This window comes from Anolis carolinensis, chromosome 2 (genome assembly GCF_035594765.1).
Source record: "Anolis carolinensis isolate JA03-04 chromosome 2, rAnoCar3.1.pri, whole genome shotgun sequence".
Classification (NCBI taxonomy): Eukaryota; Metazoa; Chordata; class Lepidosauria; order Squamata; family Dactyloidae; genus Anolis; species Anolis carolinensis.
This window is the reverse complement of record NC_085842.1, coordinates 277438561-277459156: the sequence shown is the minus strand read 5'-3', so window position 1 is coordinate 277459156 and position 20596 is coordinate 277438561. Positions and strand designations below refer to the sequence as shown.

The following is a 20596-nucleotide window of genomic DNA, read 5'->3' as shown; positions in this document are numbered from 1 at the left end:
CATCAAACATTAATATAAATAAATCTCTCCCATTTTTGTTGTAGTTAAGTAGCTTCAATTAGTTTCTAATTGAAGCTACTTAACTACAACAAAAATGGGAGAGATTTATTTATGTTTCCCAATTAGTTTCTGGGACACGAGAGAAGCCTCCCACAAGGATGGTAAAAACATCAAAACATCCGGGCGTCCCCTGGGCAACGTCCTTGCAGACGGCCAATTCTCTCACTCCAGAAGCAACTCCGGTTGCTCCTGACATGAAAAAAAAAAATTAGTTTCTGACTTATGGTGACCTTAAGACAAATCTTCCATGGAGTTTTCTTGGCAAGATATGTTCAGAGGGACTTTGCTTCCCTGAAGCCAGGAGAATGCAACTTGCCCAAAATCATCCATTTGGTTTCCATGGTGGAGCGTGGATTTGAACCTGGTCTCCAGAGTCGGAGTGTGATGCTTCCAAGTCTCCCCCATAAAAAACTATAATCTTATCCACATTTGGGTCTGTTTAGCTTGACCCATATTGTGGTTGTTATTTATTTATAACTCACCTTTCTCTTGCTAATGGGAGTTAATAAGATATTAAAAACAATACAAGTTAAAAGCAACATAAAATTGAGAATAAGACTATAAATATAAAATTAAAAACACATATGTTGTAAATTAAAACATTAAATGTTAAAAATATTTTAAAATATTAAAATATGTTTAAAATCTACAGACAAGTTGTTAAAGGTAGTCCAATATTCATCACTTTGTAAATACAACTTGTAATGAACTGATTAATGAACTCTTGGGCATTTACCTTTCTTTATCAAATCATATTAGTTTTCTTTATCGAATCATAAAAGTTTGCAGCTTTCAGTATATTTGTAAAAATACATTCACAAACTTTTATTTCCAGCTTTTTCTTTTCAAGCCTCAGTCTAAATTGATAACAGAGCAGAAATTATTGACATCTGGGCATAAAAGATTTACAATTAAGATGTTAACAAGCCCTTATCTACCATGATAGCACTGAAAATATATCTTCAAGAGTGATGGAGTTTTTAATTTTTATTTTACTCACCTTTTTTACTTGAAGTAACTGTTCTGAAAGGGCACTGGGTTCATTCACTCTACTTTCCCCTATTAAAAGCTCCCCACCAGCTTTCTTCAGAACTCCTGCACAGTATGACAAAAGGGAACAAAGCCAAGATTAATTCTGTGGAAAACATGCTAGCCTGCACCATCTTCTGATATATCAATATAGAGAGATATTCAGCAAGTTGTACTAGAATACTAAAATATAAAGAAAATTTTATATTGTGAGCAACATTTTCTTAGAAGATCCATTGTCTATGTTTTGCATACAATATTTGGCATGGATTAGGGATGAAAAGAATATTTAAAATATTAAGAAAATTGTCAAAAATGTGTTTCTTGAATGTTGGAAAACTTGATAAGGAGATTCCTATACTGATAAAAATTTTTACAGTTTCGGATAAGAGTAGTATAAAATTGTGATGTCTCATGGGCCTTGTAGTCCCGTTCCTAGTACTATTGTGGCAGACGAAGAGGAAAACATGGGATTTACACCGTTTCAGCCAGAAACGGAGCCCCTGCACCTGCAGGATGTTTGCCCTCAAGAAGTTAGCCAAACAAGCCTTGGGCAGAATTCTCCCCCGTTTTCTCGAAAGGACAATTATAATAAAGATAGAGGCGCTAGGGAGGCGAAGCGCCGAAGCGCCAAAATCGCAGCCAAACAATTAGCTGATTAGGTCTGCTTCCCTTGGGAAATTCTAAGGAGTCATGCATCTGGACAGAGATGAGTTTCACTTCTAGTTCTCCAGGGAAAGTGTTCTTCTGGCGGGAAACGAGACCCTATTTAGGGGTTTTGCCGCGAAGGAAACCTTGCGGAGTCAATTCGTCAGCTTCAGGAGTGAGATCGTGTGTAGACTTCGTACTCCAGTTCCTGTTCCCCGGATCAAGTTTCCAGCCTTGCTTCGTTCCACGGACTTCTATGGACTCAGTTCTTGTTTCATGTTTGTCTTGTTTCAAGTTTGATCTTGCCAAGTTTCAAGTCTTGCCTTGCCTTGCGTTTTAAATACGGACCTTGCTTCCAGGTTCCAAGCCTTGTTTTCCAGTTTCCTTCGGATTTACCTTAAGCCTCGAAAGACTATGGACAGTTCCCCACACTATAGCTTGCCTAATAGTGTGTGTTTCGGTTAAGTGGATTATAACTTTGGACTCTAATATCACATATTGGACATTGTTTTCCTGGACTATATTTGACCTTTCCTGAAAGGTCTACTTCTGAACTATATTCTACACTTGTTTTTATTGACTTTATATATTTCCTTAATAAAGATATTAGATAGATTCTGGTCTCTGCGCATGGTTATTGGTGCTCCGCAGCCTGGGTCCTGACAAAAATAAATATTATTTTTCCTGTGCAGAATACATTATTTTTACCCTGAAAGTAATACTCTCTATAGAAATACTGATTTCTTTTTAAATGTTGTTTTCTGCACAAAACATTTGAAATAGAAAATGGGAAGGAGGAGGCAGACATAACTTCAATATTATGATAACCAAGCAGTCAGAGGCTCATGAAGATGTCCATTTACTAAGTGGACATTATGTAAATCAACTGATGCTGGTATACACTGAGGTCTTTCCATCATGATGCAACAACCCCAACACATCACTATTTTTTAAAAACTAGGCAATAGACACCTATGATAGTCATAAATACTCCCAGAACGTTTATAGTTTGAATCTACTCATAACAGAAGAAAGATATATTCTACTGACGAAAAGCTGAAACACTGGTCTTTCATAAACACCAAGAGAGGCACAGGAGATCAAGCCATAACCTACCCTTCTCCTTTGACCTCATGTTCTGAAAGCAGGAAGGGAAGTTCATGTTTTGAGACAGGCAGTACAGACACGAGGGCCCAGGACCAGGAAAGCATTAGGGGGCAGTCTCCATAGCTGTTCTCTTGCCACATATCTTCTAATGTGTTCCTTTTCCTTCTACTTGCAACTACAATATGGCTCACCACTTCTAGAATATGGTGGAATCACGACCTCTCGTCTTTCCCACCACAGTATCTTAATTGCTACCGGTAGTTAATAATTTCAAAAAGTCCATGGCACATCAGACCACAGCTCGGTGGAGTTAGTGTAAAGGAGAAGCAGATAGCCTTAAAGACACATCAAATAGACCTTCATTCATGACTATAATGCCCAGTCAGAAGTCAACCATCTACAAATGTTGGATGTGGCAAAGCTGGCCATCCTCGTTGCATCACCTTCCATTACCATGAGCTAACAAAAGCATGTTCAGTCTGCCAATTACTCTCAATCACTGACTTTTACTACAATAAAGAAGGCTAGATATGGAATCTAAGTATACAAATATTGATATCGAATGAGCGGATGCTGCTGCTCAGTCGTTTAGTCGTCTCCGACTCTTCGTGACCTCATGGACCAGTCCACGCCAGAGCTCCCTGTTGGCCATCACCGCCCCCAGTTCCTTCAAGGTCAAGCCAGTCACTTCAAGGATACCGTCCATCCATCTTGCCCTTGGTCGGCCTCTCTTCCTTTTCCCTTCCATTTTCCCCAGCATTGTGATCTTTTTCAAGCTTTCCTGTCTCCTAATGATGTGGCCAAAATACTTCAGCTTTGCCTCTAATATCCTTGCCTCCAGTGATCAGCCGGGCATTATTTCCTGGAGGATGGACTGGTTGGATCTTCTTGCGGTCCAAGGCACTCTCAGGATTTTCCTCCAGCACCAGAGTTCAAGTGTCTATCTTCCTTCGCTCAGCCTTCCTTATGGTCCAGCTCTCGCATCCATCGGTTACTATGGGGAATACCATTGTTTTGACTATGCGGACCTTTGTTGCCAGTGTGATGTCTCTGCTCTTCACTATTTTGCGCCTAGAAATATAAAGTCTGTCACTGCCTCCACGTTTTCTCCTTCTATTTGCCAGTTAGCAATAGGTGTAATTGCCATTACAGTATAGTCTCACTTATCCAACACTCGCTTATCCAACGTTCTGGATTATCCAACGCATTTTTGTAGTCAATGTTTTCAATATATCATGATATTTTGGTGCTAAATTCGTAAATATAGCAATTACTATATAGCATTACTGTGTATTGAACTACTTTTTCTGTCAAATTTGTTGTATAACATGATGTTTTGGTGCTTAATTTGTAAAATCATAACCTAATTTGATGTTTAATAGGCTTTTCCTTAATCTCTCATTATCCAACATATTCGCTTATCCAACATTCTGCTGGCCTGTTTACGTTGGATAAGTGAGACTCTACTGTATCTTGGTTTTCTTGACGTTTAACTGCAACCCAGCTTTTGCACTTTCTTCTTTCACCTTGGTGATAAGGCTCCTCAGCTCTTCCTCACTTTCAGCCATCAGAGTGGTATCATCTGCATACCTAAGGTTGTTAATGTTTCTTCCAGCAATTTTAACTCCAGCCTTGGATTCCTCAAGCCCCGCATGTCGCATGATGTGTTCTGCGTACAAGTTGAATAGGTAGGGTGAAAGTATGCAGCCCTGCCGTACTCCTTTCCCAATCTTGAACCAGTCTGTTGTTCCGTGATCTGTTCTTACTGTGGCAACTTGGTCTTTATACAGATTTCTCAGGAGACAGATAAAGTGACTTGGTATCCCCATACCACCAAGAACATGCCATAGTTTATTATGATCAACACAGTCAAAGGATTTAGAATAGTCAATAAAGCAGAAGTAGATGTTTTTCTGAAACTCCCTGGCTTCCTCCATTATCCAGCGGATATTGGCAATTTGGTCTCTGGTTCCTCTGCCTTTTCTGAACCCAGCTTGGACATCTGGCAACTCTCGCTCCATGTATTGCTGGAGTCTGCCTTGTAGGATCTTGAGTATTACCTTACTGGCATGGGAAATAAGTGCCACTGTACGGAAGTTTGAGCATTCTTTAGCGTTTCCCTTTTTTGGTATGGGGATATAAATTGATTTTTTCAAATCGGATGGCCAATCTTGTGTTTTCCATATTTGCTGGCATATGGCATGCATCACCTTGACAGCATCACCTCCCAAGATTTTAAACAGCTCAGCTGGGATCCCGTTGTCTCCTGCTGCCTTGTTGTTAGCAATGCTTCTTAAGGCCCATTCAACCTCACTCCTCAGCAGATGGTTGGGGCATATATTTGGATCACTGTGATGTTAAATGGCTTGCCTTGAAGTCAAATTGAAATCATTCTATCATTTTTTGGGTTGTATCCAATCACTGCTTTCACAACTTTATTATTAACTATGAAGGTTACTCCATTTCTTCGGTGTTCCTCTTGTACGCAGTAGTAGATCTGGTGGTCATCTTTTGTGAAGTGACCCATTACAGTCCATTTCAGTTCACTGACTCCCAGAATGTCTATCTTTAATCTTGACATCTCACCAATAACCACATCCAGTTTGCCCTGGCTCATAGATTTTACATTCCAGGTTCCTATACTGTGTTGATCTCTAGAACATCAGATTCGTCCTTCACCTCCAGCACCGTCAGCTGTTAGCCTTCCTTTTGGCTTTGGCTAACTGCGTCATCACATCTGGGGCTACTTGGACTAGTCCTCTGCTCCTCCCCAGTAGCATTTTGACCATCTTCCGACCTGGGGGTCCTATCTCCCAATGGTATACTGGCATTTCTCTGGTTGTACTGATCCATGTAGTTTTCATGACAAGAATACTGGGGTGGGTTGCCATTACCTTCCCCAGGGATCATGCTTGGTCTGACCTCTCTGCCATGACCTTCCCGTCTTGGGTGGCCCTGCACGGTATAGCTCATAGGTTTAGCAGCAATTCTATCCCCATTTTAAAATTTCATACAGACAGATGAGACAGAGAAAAAGAAAGGGAGATTTTTTATAAATGTTTGAATAATAAGAGAACAAGTAAAGCAAGAGAAGTAATCAATGTACTGGAGTACAAAAATGATGAAATTATAAAATAATGAACATTACATAAAAAAATAAACAAAATTAGCACTCACTTCCATAATGCTCACAAGACTAGATTAAATCCTATTGGGTTTTTCTAACTGTACCTACAAATGAAAAGATTTGTAGATATTAAAGCTTGAGCCCTACAACTAGTGATCTTTCTGAGCCCTGTTTAAAATACGAGATCTTTACTTCATTACTATGTAAAAACACCTATTTATCTCCCACTTGGCCTTCATGATTCCTTCATCTTTTAGATGTCTTCACCTTTTTACCTGCACTTACTTAAAGAACAAAGGTGAACTCGCAGGAAAGGGTTTAAATTAGCAATCTTTTGTTAATCCAACCCCTCCCCCATTTTTATAATGCAAACCTCTTCATTTTGAGAAGAATTCAGATATAAGTGACTTAAACTACATGTACCACCCACAGAAAAATCAAGGTCATAAAGCCCTGCACTTGTTAGAAATACTTATGGGTCTAGTTAAATTGACATGTTCACTGTGGTAATCTAGTAATAAAATATACTGAATTGTTGCTATGGTGCTGAAAGATCAAATAAAATGACCAAAGGTACTGTAACAAAAACATTTTTCTTGTTTTGGCCTGGACAATGTATAATAATCAAGAAGAATTTTTTAAAAGAAAATTATTGTTTTTAAATAGAGAGAACACATTTATGTGCTTCCAAGAAATATCTAGTAAACTAATGAAAATAAACTTTTGACTTCTATGTTTTGAATGTAAATTCCATATCCTTATCATCCTGTTTTTTAAAAATAATCTTTATGAGAGAAGCTGCTGCTGCTATTTTTGGGATCTACACACAGAGACAACCTAATGCCTATCTGGCTTCAAAAGCTACCCATTAGGGCGATGACTTTGTAAATCTGATCGCTTTATTCTTTTATAGTGCTTTCTAGAGATTTATATGAAGTAACAGATTTCTTCTTAATCTGTGAAGGAAAGACCTTTGCAAATCTTTCTAGTCCCCTGAGGCAAAGCTTGAAAACCTAAGGCCTTGACAAGTTTGCCCAGAGTGGTTTCAAAGAGCTCCACTGGAAAAAGCTTTTCTTGGCACTCATTATCAGATCTGTCTAAAGTTCACCTTTCTTGCTGAAATGGGGGAAAAGAGGTGAGAGGAAGATGAAAAGTGTGTTAGATGTTTTTGAAAATCTCAACAAGACACTTCTGAAAGACCAAAGGAAACAGAAAGCACACCAGAAGGGCAGAAGGAGAATATAATTTGGCCAAACATTCTTCATTCTAAATAAGGATGTTCTGCTATATCCGTGGCTGCTGCTATATGTTCCAGGTTCCATCAAAGGATAACATCTCCAGTGATAATGACTGTACTAGGTATGTCTCAATTTTCCATTAATTTAACTGTAGGATAAATCAAGGAGAATAGAACAGTGAGAATGGGGAAAGGCCATGAAAAAAGAAAAGATTAATTCATATAGCTATTACACAAAACCAATTCACCATTCATATATTAATCAAGTTTCTTACAGTTCTAGAAAAAAACGAGGAAAAATCAGAATGTAGATCTCCTTTTTTACAAGTCCCAAATCTTTGGAAACAAAAGCAGATGTAGCAGGCTTGAACAAATGGTTCTTCATTTATGGCAGCTGAGAACCGGTCAAAAACATTTTCTTAATTATTTTAGTGTATATCCCACCATAATACTGGGATTTTTTTTTAAAGTCAAATCATATTGTCTTCAGAGTAAGAACTTATCATGCACTGAGCTTCAATCCAAGATTTTAAAAGTCAATCATGTTTGCATACAGGTAACCAAAGACAATTTTCAAACTGCATTTGTTGTGAATGATGTTCACATATCTGTTTTATTTTATACTTGATATATCAACATGTGAACAGTCCATACTGAAAAAGAGATATAAAGAATTATATGTAGAAGGAAAATAAGCTTACTAAACGAAAAATATTTTTGAAATTATCACTCTCCTGAATGAAGCAATATGCTTTTTTAGCAAGAGAGTAAAACTGATTAAATTCCTGAGCATTCAAAATGAATTACAAAAAAAATCCAGATCATTTCAGCATGCCTTCTATGTATATTTTTGATAGCGCACATATTTTTCCACTGTATCCCTTGGTGCTATTGTGTGTCATGGGATTACAATCAGAGAACACCAGTGGGCAGTACTTCCTTGAGTTGTAACTTCTATTTTAAGCCAAGTAAATTGGCCCTCATAGGTTTCCATTGTGCAGACTGCAAAGGAACTTGTCTTGATGGCAGCTAGAAGTGGTGTGAACTATGTATCTCTCTTTTCTTCACAGTACTTTTTTTTGGTTCACAAGCAACCTCCTACCAAAAGCAGAATCTGCAGAAGAGACTACATCCAAGTGATAATGCTATGAAAACGTATGAAGAGAAGCCCAGGTGGCCACCTTGCAAATTTCCAATGTGGAAGCCTTCGACCTCTCCGCCCAAGCAGCAGCTATAGTCCTAGTGTAATGAGCTTTACAAACCCTGGGAGCCACTTTACTCTTAACTACATACGCCTCCCTAATACAGTTCCTTAACCATCTAGCTAAGGAACTCTTAGAAGCCATTTGACCCCTCTTAAGACCCCCTAAGAGTACAAACAATCTGTCAGAAGATCTGAAATCTTTGATTTTTCTGAGATAAACCCTAAGTGTTCTCCTCACATCCAATTTATGCAGCCATTGCTCTTTGTCGTCGCTGGGTCTAGGGAAAAAAATGATGGCCAAGAAACCTCCTGGTATAGCTAAAACTCTAATTCCATGGCAAAAATAAAATAAAATATGAAGAACTTTCTAATAAACTATTTTATTTTTGATACAAGTTTTACAAACAATCTGTACAACAAGCCTTCAGTCTCTTAAGAGATATACTGAACTATGAATGCCTAAACTTATTGTGCCAATGCTCACTTTTCCCTTTTTGTTACTAACTAGCATGTCTTCAACAAAAGGCTAATGAAGACCAGTTGGGAGAAATAGAAAGGTGTAGGGCTTTGATTTATTCCATGATGAGAAAATCCAGCTCACTATTTATTGCTGATTTATAAAAGCTATTCAATTCTGTGAACACAAAAATGGTAGTGTCATTCAAAGTACTCTATATTTGTATGTCTGCATTGCTTCCAGAAAAATCAACAGCTTAGCATCAGACCTTTTTTTGTAATAATGACTATCAGGATGTTGTTGCCTTCCCTCCTAGAACATACGGTTTAGTGCCCTCTGAAACACATTTTCAGCCTAAAGGCACGGTCCAGTGGGAATGTTCCATTAGCAAGACTAGGAGGAAAGCAATAGTTCCACCCCTGTGCAGTCCACATTTCATCTCTAGGGCCTGCTCCAGATAACTGTAAAACCCTTTGGTGTGGGCTTTCAGATGGCATGGAAGAGAAGATAACACATAAGAAGCCCCACTGTGCTAATAGACATATATTAGCACTACAATGGATTGTGCTTTATATCTCCCCACTCTGATTAACTGTCTAGTTAAAGCAGTTTTGTTTTGGTCATCTTATATAAGAAGTGCATATTAATTCTATTCATAACTTAAGTTTATGTTTATGTTAAATGTATTTGTGATAAAAAAGGTGAAATATCTCAAAACACTTTGGAGTATACCAGAAATATGTTGATGTTACAGAACTGAAGAAGGGGCAAGCTATTTTCCCACAGCAATCATTCTAGCTGATGAATTTCTATAAAGTAATTATTCTGAAGGAAAAATAAAGTTAAGTATAAATGTCTATTACCTTGAACATTTTTGCTCTCAGAAAAACATGGCAATAACAACATTTCTGAAGACAGTTCTTCAACTTTTTCTTCCATCAACAAAAACAGATTTATAAGCTGGGAAAGACATCTGAGTTGATGTAGCGTTAAACAGAAGTTTCTCCCCTTTCTGGAGTATTCCTGAGCAACTGAAAAATAAATGTGAGAAATGTGTTTTGTACACTATATGAGGTCATATATAGAACTGTAGCACTTTAATACTTCAAATACATCATCATAATTTTAAAAATACTATGTATATTTGCACAGCTGTAAAGGAAGAAGCTTTTAATCTGTTTCCATGCCTGTAAAACGGGTCTGCCTTTAAAGGGATTCAACAAAAGCAACAGAGAGTCTTGTGATATGTTAAACTTCCATGGACTACATCTCATTTGCATCATAAGAAGCCATTTTAAGGCACTGACTTAGTCTTTGAGACACCAGCAAACTCTTTTTCGAAGTAACATATATGTTGTCAATCCTAGGAGATTCCATACAGTTTCACAATCCATAATGTAGTGCTCATTATTTCTCAGACTTGAGAGTTACCGTATGATGTACAAGAGGGATATTTTTTGTCACATATATTGGTCAGCAACCTACAAACTGCCCAGATGTCTGTTTCCATCTGCTGCCTGCCAGCACAGGAGAAGGGAGTCCTGCTGGCCCACTTCTGGCCCTGCTACTCGGGGGTAAGGAGGAAAGGAAGAGAGTGGAGGAAGCCCTTAAAAACTCCTGCTTCTGGACTCTTCTTGCTGTTTCCATCTGCTGCCTGCCAGCACAGGAGAAGGGAGTCCTCCTGACCCACCTCTGGCCCTGCTACTCTGGGGTAAGGAGGAAAGGAAGAGAGTGGAGGAAGCCCTTAAAAACTCCTGCTTCTGGACTCTTCTTGCTGTTTCTATCTGCTGCCTGCCAGCACAGGAGAAGGGAGTCCTGCTGACCCACCTCTGGCCCTGGTACTCTGGCCCTGCTACTCGGGGGTAAGGAGGAAAGGAAGAGAGTGGAGGAAGCCCTTAAAAACTCCTGCTTCTGGACTCTTCTTGCTGTTTCCATCTGCTGCCTGCCAGCACAGGAGAAGGGAGTCCTCCTGACCCAGCTCTGGCCCTGCTACTCTGGCCCTGCTACTCTGGGGTAAGGAGGAAAGGAAGAGAGTGGAGGAAGCCCTTAAAAACTCCTGCTTCTGGACTCTTCTTGCTGTTTCTATCTGCTGCCTGCCAGCACAGGAGAAGGGAGTCCTGCTGACCCACCTCTGGCCCTGCTACTCTGGCCCTGCTACTCTGGGGTAAGGAGGAAAGGAAGAGAGTGAAAACATCTGTGTCTGGACACTTTTTGTTTCCATCTGCTGCCTGCCAGCACAGGAGAAGGGATTCCTGCTGGCCCACTTCTGGCCCTGCTACTCTGGGGTAATGAGGAAAGAAAGAGAGTGGAGGAAGCCATCGGACCGGGAGGCTGCCTTCACTGGAGTCATCGCCTTGCCACCTCAGAGGGTCCGCTTGGACAGCTTTCGTCGGACTGAATGCTCCCCATTGGAGATTTTTAGATTCGCATATGGATATTGCTGTACTTGTCTAAAGAGTGTCCCTTATTAGATTTAATGTGTCGCCGCCACTTGGCTTTCTCCCCATTTTTGTTTCTTACCTATCCCTTTTAAACCTATGTTTTTAGCAGTGTGAGTCAATTGAGTATACTTAACTCACATTGTTATAATTGCTCTGAGTAATTAGTGCCTTGGTGCCTTTATTCAGGACTGGGTTGTGTAGAAGAAGGAGGGTCTGGCTAGAAGAGTAGTAGAGTTGTAGTAGAGAATGAGTCAGATAGATGCACATGGGAACCACGATCTATCCCAGTTATGCCACCTCATGGGTAGATCGTTTAGCCTCGTCCTCTCTCAGCTCGTAACAGTGAATGAGAAATTAGATCATCTCCTCAAAGGAATTTTGTTACTGGTAAACACCACTAGACTACAGGATGTTCCTGGGGAGGATAATAATAATACTGGTTATGATCTAAAGGAGGCCAGTTGTCCTTCAGATTTGGTGGGAGAGGTAGAACTTGGGCTCCAAAAGGGTATTAAGGAGCTAAGATTAGAAAATGACGAGGTTGAGGGAGGGAATGATTTGTTTGTTGATCAAACTGTTCAAAGGAGGGAAGGTATGGATCTAGATTTGGCAGCGGTGAAGCCGATAACTAATTCTCCGTTGGAGGGGGATTTCTCTCCTCCATACGTAGAGGATTACTATGAACATCTTGTACAGACGAAACAGCTGGCTTTTCAAATTGAAGACTCTATATTGAACAGGGGTAGATGGACCTCGGAAAGAGTGATCCAGAGGTCCTTGGGTCAAATTCTTTCAAGGAGCCTGACGACAGTCAAGATAAAGATGATCACTTGGCTCCATAAGGGCTATCAATCATATGATCGCTCTTTACGCCTTATCTTCACTTTTGAGGATAAGTCTATAACAGAGGAATTATGGGCCCTTAGGTTCCGGCTGCTCTCATGGGGCATTACCATTAGAAGAGTATTTGTGGACCCCGTGATTCGCCCTTTGGTGGCCAACCTATCTTTACACACTCAACCATCTGTTAGGCCCAGAGATAATAGGATGTGTAGTCCTCAGCGTAGGCTCCCCCCTTTAGAAAAGTCTCAATTAGAGACTCTGGCCCAATCATTTTCCGTACCAGACCAGCAACTTTCACCCTCTTCAACCTCACTACGTTTTTCCAGTAGGCCCCATTTATCCCCTTCTTTTGAAGTAAAGTTAGATGGTGTGTCTAGTAACCTTTTGGATCCAGGAAGCTGACTAGATTCTCTTAAGGATGCTCCAATTGAGCCAGACTCCTTGGGGGGTGGGGAACAGGCGGGGGGTGGCTCCATCGAGGTCGTGTGGGGGAGGAGGAGGAATTGCCGTCAACGCATTTCCAGGGAGAAGCGCAACAGGGTTCTTGCGACCCTGGAGAAGGATAGGTGTGGTAGCCTCCATGGTAGCCCCTCCCGGCTGAAGGTCCTGCTGTTTAATGCCAGATCCGTCAAAGGTAAATCATCTATTATCCAGGATCTAATCATGGATGAACATGCGGATCTGGCCTGCATCACCGAAACCTGGTTGGATGATCTGGGTGGGGTTAGTCTTACCCAGCTTTGTCCTCCGGGTTTCGGGGTGCATCAGCAGTCTAGGCCAGGAGGGCGGGGAGGTGGGGTTGCGGTGGTCTTTAGGCAGTCCATCGCCCTGGTCAGATGCGTCGCTTTGCAATCGGTCGGGTTTGAGTGTCTCCACTTGAAGGTGGGTACCCGGGACAGTTTGGGGATTCTGCTGGTGTACCGTCCACCCCGCGACACAGCAGTCTCCCTGCCTGAGCTAGCAGAGGTGGTTTCTAGCGTGGTGTTGGGTTCCCAGCGCCTGTTGGTGCTGGGCGACTTCAACATTCACGCTGAGACCACCTTGACAGGTGCAGCTCAGGAATTCATGGCCGCCATGACGACCATGGGTCTGTCCCAAATAATATCGGGCCCCACTCATCAAGCTGGACATACACTCGACCTGGTTTTTGTTGCGGGCGACGGTTTGGTCGGAGTGGAAGAGCAAATTATTCTTCCATTGTCATGGTCCGACCACTATCTGATCAGTTTAAGACTAACCGTCTCTTCCAACCTCCGCAGGGGTGGTGGACCAATTAAGATGGTCCGCCCCAGGAGACTTATGGATCCTGAGAGATTCCTGAGGTCTCTTGGGGATCTGTCTACCATGGAAGCTGACGATCCTGTCGATGCCCTGGTCACTCGTTATAATGGCGAGTTGTCCAGGGCAATAGACACGATCGCTCCTGAGCGTCCCCTCTTGCTGCGTGGAGTTGCTCCAGCTCCCTGGTTTACTGGGGAGCTGGCGGAGATGAAACGTGCAAGAAGGAGACTAGAGTGCCGCTGGCGGACAACTCGTGACGTATCTGACCGAGCACGGTCTAGAGCCGCTATTAGGGCCTATTCCGCGGCATTGCGGGCAGCCAGGAAAGTTTTCTCAACTGCCCGCATCGCGTCTGCAACAAATAGATCTTCAGAGTTGTTTCGAGTTGTTGGGGAGCTCCTCCACCCTCCTCAGGTTGGGGGAGCACCCGACATCTCGTCAACTCGGTGTAGCGAGTTCGCTCACCATTTTGCAGACAAAGTCGCTCAGATTCGTTCCGACTTAGACGCCGGCCTTGATGCATTGCCAGGTGAGGTAACCAAGGCATCTGTCTGTTCGATCTTGTGGGATTCGTTTCGGCTTGTGCAGCCTGATGATGTGGACAAGATTCTTGGAGCGGTGAGGGCGACCACCTGTGCCCTTGACCCTTGCCCATCTTGGCTCTTAAAACAAGCCAGTGGAGGGCTAGTTGATTGGTTTGTGAGAATAATCAATGCCTCTTTGGAGCAGGGCATATTTCCATCTGGCCTAAAACAAGCTGTGGTGAGGCCTGTTTTGAAGAAAGCCTCCTTGGATCCGGCTAACCTCAGTAACTACAGACCAATCTCTAACCTTCCATTCTTGGGCAAGGTCTTGGAGCGGGTGGTTGCTTCCCAGCTCCAGGGATTCTTGGAAGATACGGATTTTCTGGACCAATCGCAGTCTGGTTTCAGACCTGGCTACAGTACCGAGACAGCTTTGGTCGCCTTGGTGGATGACCTCCACAGAGAGCTGGACAGGGGGAGTGTGACCCTGCTGGTTCTCTTGGACATCTCAGCGGCTTTCGATACCATCGACCATGGTATCCTTCTGGGACGTCTCTCCGGGATGGGCCTTGGGGGTACTGTTCTGCAGTGGCTCCAGTCCTTCCTAGAGGGCCGTTCCCAGTTGGTGAAGCTGGGGGACACCTGCTCGGACCCCTGGCCATTGACCTGTGGGGTCCCGCAAGGTTCCATTTTGTCCCCCATGCTTTTTAATATCTACATGAAACCGCTGGGTGAGGTCATCCGGAGTTTTGGAGTGCGGTGCCATCTCTACGCGGATGACACCCAACTCTACTACTCCTTTCCACCTAATTCCAAGGAAGCCCCTCGGATACTGGACCAGTGTCTGGCCGCTGTATTGGCCTGGATGAGGGCGAACAAGCTGAGGCTCAATCCTGACAAGACAGAGGTCCTCCAGGTCAGTCGTACGTCTGATCGGGGTATTGGGTGGCAACCTGTGCTTGACGGTGTTGCACTCCCCCTGAAGGCGCAGGTCCGCAGCTTGGGGGTCCTCCTGGACACTGCGCTGACACTTGAGGCCCAGGTGTCGGCCGTGGCTGGGAGGGCCTTTGCACAACTAAAACTTGTGCGCCAGCTGCGACCATACCTCGAGAAGTCAGATCTGACCATGGTGGTCCACGCCTTAGTTACCTCTAGACTGGATTACTGCAATGCGCTCTACGTGGGGCTGCCTTTGAAGACGGCTCGGAAACTACAACTAGTACAACGATCGGCAGCCAGGTTTCTAACTGGGGCAGATTACAGGACGCGCTCAACGCCGCTGTTTAAAGAGCTCCACTGGCTGCCATTTATTTTCCGAGCCCAATTCAAGGTGCAGGTTATCACCTACAAAGCCCTTAACGGTTTGGGACCCACCTACCTTCGAGACCGCATTTCCCCCTATGAACCCGCACGACCTCTTCGCTCGTCGGGGGAGGCCCTCCTCTCGCTTCCACCAACTTCGCAGTTGCGGTTGGTGGGGACGAGGGAGAGGGCCTTCTCCGCCGTGGCCCCCCGGCTGTGGAACTCGCTCCCCAGGGAGATTAGGCAGGCCCCTACCCTACTCTCATTCAGGAAGAGCCTGAAAACTTGGCTATTCCAGAAGGCCTTCGTTGACTGATCCTTGTGGGATCATGTTATTTACCTATTAAGCAGTAGACCCTCTGGATTGTTTTTAGGATTCATTCAGCACTTTAAGTATTACACCTGCTGCATAATTATCCCTCCCTGATAACTTGATATTACTTTGCACCTTGGCCTGGATCTTTTGACCCAAATCGGGATCTTAATATTATTGTGTATATTGACTTTTATGACTGTTTTTAATCATGTTGAAGTTTTACTGCTCGGTTTAATGTTTTATCTGATTTGTGCTGTCGTGTCTGGGCATGGCCCCATGTAAGCCGCCCCGAGTCCCTCCGGGGAGATGGGGCGGGATATAAGAATAAAATTATTATTATTATTATTATTATGTCCAGTGACTTTTTTTAATTTTCAAAAGATGTAGGACAAAAGGATTGTCTTGAAGTAGTGTTTGGTATTTCATTAAGCAGAATGAAATTAACTAGACTGAGAAAAACTGTGTTTGTGTTAATAAACAGCTGTAATGATCTAGCAAGTGGCTTGGCGGTTCTAGTATTTCCATTAAGAACTCAATCTATAAACCAGTGGGTGCTCCTAGAGGCTCAGTTGATAGATGTAGAGAATAGCAGCTTTTGTCAGCAACATTCTACTAGTAATATCTGATTTCTTTCAGAAAGCTAAGAAATAATAACTCTTCTTCATTACTATGCAAACTCAAAGAGCTATGGGAGCAGTGTGTTCTGTGAGTAGTCATTTCTGGAAACAGTTCAGAAACTGTGAAATACAATAGCTTCACTCTTCACCAGGGAATGAGCTGAGAGTCCAATCTCTGCCTTTTTAATCTACTGACTATCAGTTAATTTCTCGTTATATTTTAATGTATTAGTTATTACTTTCAGAGCAACACTTGATCTGGGTCTGGCATTTCTAAGGAGTACCTAGTATCATGTTTTTGGATTGCAAGACAGACTACATAAGCTACTAGAAGATAAATTCTTCATTTAGTGGGAAAAGGCTTCTTTGATTTTTTACCTGGGCTCTTTCATGAGATCCGTCCCAGATTCATTCTTGATTTTGATCTCACTCCCATTGGTATTGTAATTCCAGCATCAAGAGAGAGTTACCTTTGGTCTATTAGCGTTTTTACGGTAACAAAACCTAATTGCATCTGTGACAGCAGACTTTAATTCCCACAGGCAGTATGAGCTCCTGGAAGAGTAAATCCTGACTGTGCATTTTTTCTTAACCCATAGACATCCAGATCCTTCACAATGAGCTTCTTCTCTTGAACACAGCAGGACAACACTTCAACTAACATTCTACTTCAACTAACATTCTACAGAACAGCCATTTTCCTACTATTATAGACTGGAAGAGCAGAAGAACCTTTGTTGGTCTTGACATTACTCCATTATGAAACTGGTGAGGCAGTCCTAAGCCTGCTTCCTACAATTTAATTTGGTCTCTTGCCTTCAAAGGATAATGCAAACCACCATGGATTTAGCAGAATCGGATATAAGTCTTAGGCTTCTAGTTTCTGTAATCTATAGTTTTCTGTTTCTTCAGATAAATGTTGTTTAATTGCATTTAGTTCTATTAACTCAACTCGCAGATTCCGCAAGTAGCATCATTTAATGTAAAGTATCTCAGCACATAATGCACAGATGTACACAAGAGTTTGTTTGTGAACACCACCCCTTCCATCCTCCCTTCATTAAGTTCTACAACTGAAGGTCCCCATATTTTCCCATTGCAGTTGGTTACCAGAACTGGAACAAAGCAGAATCTGTCTACAATTTCACAATGATGAAAACAGAAATGTTGCTTAAGAGCCTCTATGGTACTAAAACTGAAAAGAAAAAGAGGCTTACCAAAACACCATCATTCAGGTAAAATGCTTATTACTTCTGACTGAAGTCCACAAAATGTTAAGCCAGGGGTCCCCAAACTAAGGCCCGGGGGCCGGATGCAGCCCTCCAAAGTCATTTACCTGGCCCCCGCCCACAGTTTTAGACTTAGGCTTGCCCAAAGTCTGAAATGACTTGAAGGCACACAACAACAATCCTAATTAACTTGACTATCTCATTGGCCAGAAGCAGGCCCACACTTCCCATTGAAATCCTGATAGGATTATGTAGGTTAAAATAGTTTTTTATTTTTAAATATTGTATATGTTCTTTCATTTACTAATATTGTGCTATGGTAATAATATCATATATTGTGTACCTATATACATATAATATTGATAATAACATTATAATGTAATACAATATAATACTAATAATAATACAATATAATATTAATTATATATTATATATTAAATGTGATATTATTAATTATATTACAGTATAGTGGTATAGTACAATAAAGTAATATATAATGCTAATATTGTGCTATGCTAATAATATAATATATTGTATGTACATACAACATGTAAACTGCTCTGAGTCCCCTTCGGGATGAGAGTGGGTGGGGTATAAATGTAGTAAACAAACAAACAAACAAACAATTGTTCTTGGGGTTTTTTTGCACTACAAATAAGACATGATCAGTGTGCATAGGAATTTGTTTTTGTTTTTTTTTCAAATGATAATTCGGCCCCCCAACAGTCTGAGGGACCATGAACCCTCCACTTAAAAAGTTTGAGGACCCCTGTGTTAAGCTATAATAAATCTGTTATGTCTCTACAGTCCCACAAACCTGCATTGAGTTTACAAGAATGATTGGTTTTTCCAAGTGATTCTAAATTACATGTACTTTATTAAATGGTGTCAGATTTTCTAAATGGGTTTTTTCAAGGTAAACAGCATTCACAAGTGGTGTACCATGACATCTTCTTTAAGGTACAGTAGAGTCTCACTTATCCAACACTCGCTTATCCAACGTTCTGGATTATCCAACGCATTTTGTAGTCAATGTTTTCAATACATCATGATATTTTGGTGCTAAATTGATAAATACAGTAATTACTACATAGTATTACTGTGTACTGAACTATTTTTTCTGTCAAATTTGTTGTATAACATAATGTTTTGGCGTTTAATTTGTAAAATCATAACTTAATTTGATGTTTAATAGGCTTTTCCTTAATCTCTCCTTATTATCCAACATATTCGCTTATCCAACGTTCTGCCGGTCCGTTTACGTTGGATAAGCGAGACTCTACTGTACTAAAAAAAGTTAGCTAAAGAGATCCTACGTCACTCTCCACTACTGCTGCTATGAAGCAGCTATTTTGAAAACAAAACAATGCTCAGTATATGCAGTGGGGAAAAAGGTATTTAGTCAGATACCAATTGTACAAGTTCTCCCACTTAAAAAGATGAGAGAGGCCTGTAATTAACATCATAGGCAGACCTCAACTATGAGAGACAACATGAGAAAACACATCCAGAAAATCACATTGTCTGATTTTTCACGAATTTATTTGCAAATTATGGTGGAAAGTAAGTATTTGGTCCATAACAAAAGTTCAACTCAATACTTTGTTATATATATATATATTTGCCCATGACCAAGGGCCGGACTGTGGCACAGCTGGCCAGCTGCAATAAATCACTATGACCAAGAGGTCATGAGTTCGAAGCCAGACCCTGTCGGATTAAGCACCCGACCATTAAAAAATAGCCCTGCTTGTTGTTGACCTAAGAAACCTAGCAGGAAATTTAGGAGGCTAATTAAACTAATTTACGGCACCATAAAAATCATCCAGCAGTATTTGGAATGAGGAAGTATCCATCAAGGACTTGGTGTCATAGTGGATGATGAAGCAGCTGCTCCCCCTGTGGCCAGAATCGAGCATACCCTCAGTAAGTTGTAAGCTGGAGAAAAATTGCCTCTGTGTCTCTGTCTCTATGTTCATATGGCATTGAATGATTGCCATGTATGTGTATATTGTGATCTGCCCTGAGTCCCCTTCGGGGTGAGAAGGGCGGAATATAAATATTGTAAATAAATAAATATCTATTGGAGGTCTCTCATTTATAGGTTCACCACAAGTCAAACAAAGCCAATTTGGCAGTGAACAAAAAGATATATATCCAGTCCAATGTAGCAGGCCTTTTTAACCCTTCTTAACACTATCCTTGCCAATTTTACCTTTCTTCAATATTTCTCAGCCTTTCTTGCCTCACCTTGTACACTTGTAGTGCTTCCCTTGCTTCTTGTATTCTGATCAGTTGAAAAGTTGATCGGTATATAGTGATACAATCAGTGCTGGATGGGGTAACACTCCCCCTAACACTTCCCCTGAAGGCACAGGTCCACAGTTTGGGGGTGATCTTGGATTCATTGCTGACCCTGGAGGCCCAGGTGTTGGCGGTGGACAGGAGTGCCTTTGCACAGTTAAAACTTGTGCCAGCTGCACCCATACCTCAAGATGCCAGATCTGGCCATGGTGGTCCATGCTTTCTGCTTGGATTACTGCAATGCGCTTTACATGGGGCTGCCTTTGAAGAGTGATCAGAAACTTCATCTGGTACAAAGATCTGCAGCCAGACTACTAACGGGCTTTGTACAGGGAGAGAACCACTCCCATGCTATGACAACTTCACTGTCTCCCAGTTTTTACTGGGAGAAATTCAAAGTGCTGGCTATGACGTTTAAAGCCCTAAACGGCATGGGTCCAGATTACCTGGCCAATTGCATCTCCTTTTATGAGCCCACTCGGGCACTGCAGTTGGCAGATGGGACTCTGCTCTCGGTCCAGCCCCCTTCTGAAGTATGGCTGGTGGGAACAAAAGAAAGGGCCTTTTCTGTAGCTGCCCCTGTCTCTAGAACTCTCTCCTTAGGAAGATTAAAATGGGTCCCTCAATACTGTTCTTTAAAAAACAACTGAAAACCGTTTTGTGCATACAGGAAAATGGAGAGGAGGATACTTGAAATTGCACAAATGGACAAGAAGAAGTGGAATATGGATTTGGCTTTTAAATGCTTTTAACTTAATTTTTTAAACTCTAAATTTTAAAAGTCTATTAAGTATTAAATGGTTATAATGTTAATTTGCTAGTCTGTGTTCAATTGTCTGATTGTCTTTGTTGCTTGTGCAAATGTACATT

General features: G+C 41.7%; 1 protein-coding gene across 5 annotated transcripts in view; it reads right to left on the bottom strand.

Annotated features, from left to right (window-relative positions):
* kiaa0825 (KIAA0825 ortholog) overlaps positions 1 to 20596 on the bottom strand; it is a 266901-nt gene that overhangs the window by 170898 nt on the left and 75407 nt on the right. For all 5 annotated transcript variants that reach the window (XR_010003921.1, XR_010003920.1, XM_008103055.3 and 2 more), the window contains exons 5-6: positions 9733 to 9900; positions 1061 to 1155 (exon numbers count right to left, since the gene is read on the bottom strand). Coding sequence is in view for 3 of the 5 variants with exons in the window: in XM_008103055.3 (XP_008101262.1) it covers positions 1061 to 1155; positions 9733 to 9900 (263 nt within the window). In the remaining 2 variants the exon portion in view is untranslated. The remainder of the gene's footprint in view (positions 1 to 1060; positions 1156 to 9732; positions 9901 to 20596) is intronic.